This window comes from Pollicipes pollicipes, unplaced genomic scaffold (genome assembly GCF_011947565.3).
Source record: "Pollicipes pollicipes isolate AB1234 unplaced genomic scaffold, Ppol_2.1 Scaffold_3447;HRSCAF=4054_pilon_pilon_pilon, whole genome shotgun sequence".
Lineage (NCBI taxonomy): Eukaryota > Metazoa > Arthropoda > Thecostraca > Pollicipedomorpha > Pollicipedidae > Pollicipes > Pollicipes pollicipes.
The window spans coordinates 5,890,747-5,897,275 of record NW_023596297.1 but is presented as its reverse complement, the minus strand read 5'-3'; the positions used below and the strand labels follow the sequence as shown (position 1 = coordinate 5,897,275).

General features: G+C 53.0%; 1 protein-coding gene and 1 long non-coding RNA gene across 2 annotated transcripts in view; one reads left to right on the top strand and one right to left on the bottom strand.

Annotated features, from left to right (window-relative positions):
• Positions 1-520: 520 nt before the first annotated feature.
• On the top strand, positions 521-4,102 carry LOC119091867 (uncharacterized). The gene is made up of 4 exons (XR_005093450.1): positions 521-658; positions 2,625-2,847; positions 3,114-3,187; positions 3,689-4,102. It is a non-coding gene; the product is annotated as an uncharacterized LOC119091867 (long non-coding RNA).
• Positions 4,103-4,400: 298 nt separating this feature from the next.
• The window catches only part of LOC119091534 (uncharacterized), a 17,980-nt gene continuing 15,851 nt past the window's right edge, over positions 4,401-6,529 (bottom strand). Inside the window, exons 9-13 of the mRNA XM_037214343.1 lie at positions 6,344-6,509; positions 5,858-6,040; positions 5,497-5,604; positions 5,250-5,363; positions 4,401-4,977 (exon numbers count right to left, since the gene is read on the bottom strand). Of these exons, the coding sequence (XP_037070238.1) occupies positions 4,814-4,977; positions 5,250-5,363; positions 5,497-5,604; positions 5,858-6,040; positions 6,344-6,509 (735 nt within the window). The 3' untranslated portion in view covers positions 4,401-4,813. The remainder of the gene's footprint in view (positions 4,978-5,249; positions 5,364-5,496; positions 5,605-5,857; positions 6,041-6,343; positions 6,510-6,529) is intronic.

The window sequence follows — 6,529 nt, the reverse complement described above, 5'->3', positions numbered from 1 at the left end:
GTAAAGTCCAGGCGGTGGACCGATTCTTGACTTTTCGTGGGCCTTTTTGCGCATTAGAAGCGCAGAAAGGTTCACGGACGATACACCACTGATAACGGAAGGCTAATTCTGGACTGGTTCGCAGTATTCAGTCGTGGATAAACCTGTAATTTCCGACTCTAACCAGACAGGCGCTCCTTAGCGCCCCAATAATGGTCGGGAAACCAAAAAAAAAGAACCAAATTCTGAGGCAAGCTCATTTGTTGGCGTGGTTTGTGGGTAGGTAGCTTCACGTTAACCGCCAGTTCCTTCAACCCCCCGCTCAAACTCGTTTTACAAAGCCATGCCCCTGACTTGGCTGCATCTATGCATTCGCCGAGCATCGCGACGTGGCATGCAGTCTAGCGCCCCCGGTCCGCGCACGGGGTGTACTATGGAAGAAGAAAAGTACAATAAATGTCTCTTATGCGCCGTTTATGCTGAAAGGCTTGCGACCAAAGTGACCATTACAGTATAGCACGAGAAAAAGTATTCCCTTGGACTTTGTTTGGATGTGGGATGGGCCTGGGAACGTTGCGTCAAAGCATTGAATAATATATTCACGCAGGCCGTAGTGGGCAACACTTATAATTCGCATGACCGTGAGGTCACAAATTTAACACTGCTGGGAACTCCACAGGTGGGTTTTCAGGAGAGGGGGCCTCAGTGGTGCCAGCGTGCCAAAGGGCGGTATCGGCGGCGCCGGACGCCTCCGCGACATCATTGCGCTGAACCTCGCGTGCGTGTGCGTGGAAGTTAAGCCAGGCTTCATTCCACTAACTTTTCAAACAATTTTTCTTTATAGGATTTTCAGGATATGTGTAAAAATGAAAAGATTCACGCTGCTTTACAAGCTATGCAAGCATGCCGTGCATGGATTGTGTTCCTTAGAGCAGAAAACACTTCATAATCAGAGGACAACAAAAATATATCATCATACCTTGCACATGTAGCAATTCAAACAATCAGAGAACAATGATGTGATGGGTTTGAACTCAGATTGCACAATGCTGACACACCAAATTGTGCTCATCATGACTTCAAGGCTAGCATTTTGGTTGCCCTTTCAAGGGTATACCCTATGAAGGACATCTTAGCATAGGAAAGGTGGCTGATTAAGTGTGGCAATTTTTCATGGTTTACCTGCCTGTAAATGCCTTTTCCATGCATACAGGCATTTTATTTTAGAAGCAGAGCATACATTATGACATTGTATTGCTAGTTTAAAAGAAAATTTGGTGCTCATAATTTTAGGAGGGGTGGAACCTACTCTGCATTTTATCACATCACTTGGCACATGATTTTAGACAGAATGTGTATCTATTACCTGGTAATTGGTTACATTTCCTGAAGAATAGGAAGGTCTTGCTCGGATTATTCATCATGTCATTGTTTGAGCAGGCGTGTCACAAGATGTAGAATAAGTTAAGCACACTTAATGAAAAATGATATCAAGGCACTGTGCAGTGCAGAACAGCTCCTGGCCACTCAGTTCAGGTTCAAGGAGACCTTGAACAGCTTGTGTGGATGTTTGATGTCCCATCTGAAGAGACAGCTGGTGTGCAAACCACAGGGGAGGCTTCACATGCCACTGCTGCATGCTGCACGCCTGTCTGGTGATGTCACAGTATTACCAGCACCTCTTTGTGCTTTTGTCATGATCACTTTGAACAAAAACACTAAGATGGAACAGCCAGCACTGTTGCACTGACACTGTTTGGGGTGCCAGTGCAGCTTGAGATGGTAATTCTGCAGGAGGATGTGGCTGTGAGTGACTGAGCAGCACTTTGGGTGCACTGGCCTGCACTGCAAGGACATTGTTCATCAGCAGATAGTTGAGTTGCGTCAGTCATCGCTGCAGCCAGCACTGCTTGTGCATTTAAAATATCACAGACATGGCATGTTTTCTACAAGAGCAGTGGAAGAAGGTTTCTGGGAGAAACCTTCAGTCATCAGCCACCTCAGGGCCAGTCACAATGAAGGTGTTGGTGAAGACTGCTCGAGCTACAGAGGTTTTTTGCTGCCTGGACAGGGAACCTGGTCGGCCCCAGTGGCGGAAACCAGACATGGGCATGACCACTGAACTTGGCCGCCGCCGGTTGGCAGCACGGCCTCGGCACACTCAACTGTCTGCCCATGTCTGCCCTAGACAGGCGCCACAAGAAGTCATGGCTATTGAGCTGGTTGCCCACCATACCGCCTCAGCCACCGCTTCCTGCGCGACTTTGCGTCTGCCTCTCTGTGGGGAGATCGCTTGTGCATGTGTTGCTAGTCACTGCCACCAAACAATGTGTCCAATAAGTACCAAAACCCCATTCAGGTACCACAGCAGTGTGCAGCCATTTCAGCCATGGGTGCAACTGTTCTTTGACCGCGTTCTGTGCCCTGTGTGTGAGAGAGGCTGGTCGCTGTGACCATGCTTCCTTGGTATTGCTGTGCCCAGGACATGATACAGTATTGGTGACAGTATTGGCCATGTGACTTTAGTTTCCTCAGGCTACAGCTGTCAATGGGGTTAAGGTAGCCTCCTGCAGGCATACATATGAGCATGAAGTTTCTGTCACATGTGCTGAGAAGTATGTTCAGGAAGACCTTGTCCTTTTCAGAAAATGTCTACTCGTCTGTATCCACTGTACCAGCGAGGTAATCCGCAATTGCGGATATTCCTTCCAAACTTCTGGATGAAGTTGATACGTCCAAAGCACAAAATCCCATCAAATGCTGTTCAGTTCATTGTGTCACCTGAGATGACCAAACTTGATGTCAAGCAATACCTGGAGAAGATATACAATGTACCTGTGGTCCAAGTCAGCATCTCTAACAGACTAGGTATGGAAAGTGGTAGCTGAAGTTAAGTGGCTGATGATTTCCCATCATTAGCACTCCTGCATTGAACCAATGGTTAAGGAGCACTGAAAACTGTTATAAACTTGGTGTCAGATGCTTTCATTATCTTCTGCCATTCATGAAATTTATCATAGCTGTCAGCTGATTTATGCATGTCAGGTTCCTTCATGCAGTGTTAAAGTGAATTGTGTGATGCAGGAACACCAATGTTGTTTGTGATGTTTCTAATTTGGCATCGTTTTCCCCAGGTCAATTTCGCAAATTGGAGGGAAAGGGATACATAGTCAAGGATGATGACATTAAATATGCCTTTGTCACCTTGGTGAGTAGTACCAGCAGTCATCAATCCATTGGATGACAGCTGGTCAGCCTGGTTCTGTTCTAGGGTGATTATACCAAAGCAAAAAATGTCATTTTCTATCGGAGTAATTCAAGCTGTTCATGATTGTGTTAATGATCGGTCTGAATGTAATATGGCATGTGTTAAACTGCATAATAAAGCACATTATGAGGTACCATTGCACACAAGAGGTGAAACATTAATGTGATGTCTGTGTTTTGCATATGCAGAGCTTGCGCTTGGCTGGTCAGAACAGATCTGGTGTACAAGTGTCTCACACTGTATAGATATGCATATTGTGGGAAGTTTTGCTTTTAATTGACATTCCATATTGTGTTTTGTGCGTGTTCCCCATGTATTGTCCACGTTTTCATGCCACTTCGGACAGATGTGCTGGAAAGCTGGCGTGGTTTGAGATAAGCCCAGGGGTGGTGGTAGTTGTCAGATTTCTTAGCGGTTGTACACCGTATGTGCTGTTTTCAGCCAAAGGACATGGTATTTGAGTTTCCGAATCTGCTGCCCGAGGAGAAGCAGAAGGAGCTGTCGGACCAGATGAAGGAGATCGAGCTTGCGAGGGATACGTACAAGAAGGACCAGGAACGCTTCAAAGACAGGCCCGGTGTGCCCACCTGGTTCAACTAGTCCGCCGTCTGTCCGGCTTCATGTGCGCTGACTTTGGATGGGAGGTGTGCGAGAGTCGCGTCGACCGCGCTCATTAGCCAGGTGACAGATGAATACGTGAGGAACATGTACTGTATGCTGCCCCTTTTGACTGTAGACCTGTTGCCCAGCGGACGTCGAGTCGTCTACAGTCATGTGACCACTCGTGATTGTTTCGTCGCCTTGGCGCCTGTTATCATGCTCATTTTTATGGAAGATGATAGCGACATTTCAGGTGCTCTAGACTCTCCTTTTGAAAAGCTAGACTGAAGTGAAACGCGCCCAGCAAAACGGAACGCTCCAGCACCATGTCTCATTATATTTGTCTGGTAACACACCATTCGTTATCACAGGACCACTAACGACCAAGCACCCACCAAGCGTCCCATAACATGCATTGCACCGCCTTGTCGGTCCACGGCGACCCGGCGATGGTCGCGCGCGGGACACCCACCCCAGGCACGAGTCTACGACAAAGTACCGGGCAGAGAGATGGCGCAGCCGGGACACAGCTGGACCAGCAGTTAAACGCCGAGGACGTGTCTCTATCACTTATGGACTGGGGCCGCTACGACTGGCAGAGTGACGAGAATCGTTTGACTGAACTGAGGTCCTGCGCTCTGGAAGCCAATACTGGATTGGAAAGCAAATGAAATCGTATCTTCAGGAGACGTTACTCATCTGCAACAACTGGTCGTATCGGTCCCCCCATTACCAGGCCCTTGTAAACAACGCAGCCCACGGTGAGCGATACTCGGGCCGTTTTGAACTGTTGCGGGCGCACCCACGCGCAAATCTCGGTGGCTCTCTGCTCCTCACGCAGACGAACAGCCCCCGACCGGTGGTGCTGCCGTCGACCTCGTCACACGAGGACGTCTTGAGACCAGCCATGGAGGGGTGGCGCCGAGCCGCGCCCTATCCTCGCGCACTGCCGGCGGCCACGGCCGCTCACATGCCGTTGTAGGAGGGGCCGCCGCCGCCCTCGGGCGTCACCCAGTTGATGTTCTGGCTGGGGTCTTTGATGTCGCACGTCTTGCAGTGGATGCAGTTCTGGGCGTTGATCTGGAGCCGCTGGCCCTGCTCGTCCTCGGTCGGCACGTACTCGTACACGCCTGCGAAGGCGAAGGCGGCCCGGTCTCAGCGCGAGTGGCGCAGCAGGCCACGCCCGCACGCCGGCTGCACGCGCAAAGCGCACCGCTATTCGATTTCTGTGGCCGAACGGGAAGGACTGGGATATTGGCTGATTTTGTTCTCGTGCTGCTCTGGGCTCATAGGGTAACGGCACCACAAAACCACTATCAAATGTGACAAAACAAGGACGGCAACGCTACATGAGTCGACCGGCCGGCGCTGGAGCGCGGGGACGGCTCACCCCTGATCTCACCTGCCGGGCAGAAGCGGCCCTCGGGGCCGTCGAACACGCTCAGGTTCTGCTTCACCGGCACCGCGTCGTCTCGCAGCGTCAGGTGCGGCGGCTGGTCACCCTCGTGGTTGGTGCCTGGCGACCGGCGGCGTCGCGTCACGTCACGTCGTGTCACGTTACGGGACGGGCCACAGGTAAAACCCGACCGCCTTGACCAGAGCTGGGAGGGGGAAGGCGTGGGCCAATACGGCGGCCATGCTGTCCTCACCTGTCAGAGCCACCGAGCCGAGCAGATCGAAGCTGAGCTTGCCGTCCGGCTTCGGGTACTCGATCTGCTGGCACTCCTGCGCCGGCTTCAGCAAGGCGTAGTCGGCGCCTGCGCAGCCCAGGGTGGAGTCAGCCGGAGGGGTGCCGCAGCGCGAGGCCGAACCCGCCCACACCCTCCGCGGCCCGATGATCGGCGCTGCGGACAGAGCGCCGCCGGCCGGGCCCTCCCGGTGGCAGCACCGATAGCTCTGGCCGCACGGCCCGTGATTCTCGCACCGCCGGCTGGCCAATACGCCTCATTAACAGAAAATACCGTGTCAGCCCGGCACTCACCCATCCATCCACGTACAGGCGCCACCTACCGGGGTGTTTGAGCGTCCACGGTTCCTTGCCGCGGCCGAGGACGTAGAAGAGTCCAGTGTACGCCAGGCCGCCGTACAGGCCGAGCGGTGAGTGGAACGAGGGCCTGACGTTGCGGACCGACACCAGCTCCTGCCAGACCCGTGAACTGCGGATTCGCTCTTCGTAACTGACCGGGTTCACACCTGCCGCACACACAGTGGCGCCAGGTCAGAGGGCGGACGGCGCTGCGACGCCGCGTGACCCACTGCAGGTGAAGAGTTGCGTGACATGTGCGGGAATGGGGAGGGTACAACAGGCCTCAGTAACCATTGACAACAGGTTAGGTTAGGTTAGGTTAGGCGTGGATGACCCGGGTCACCTTCTCACAGGCCGTGAGCGGGTGTCTTCATGAGCGAGCGTGCGCTGCCAACGCAAACTGCACGCTCAAAGCCCGTTCGATATCGCCTGCGATTCACGATCCGCAATCTACTCCCAAACTCGCCTGCGGCGGCGCCGTCGGCTCACTTCGGTCTCCGTGTCGCCCGCCTGGATGGCGTCGAACACGCTCTCCGCAGCGATCATGGCGCTCTTCATGGCGTTGTGGTGCCCTTGATTGGGCACGTTCATGAAGCTCGGCGCTGCAGACGCCAGGCAGCCGCCGGGGAACGTCAGCTTCGGTACGCTTTGCAGGC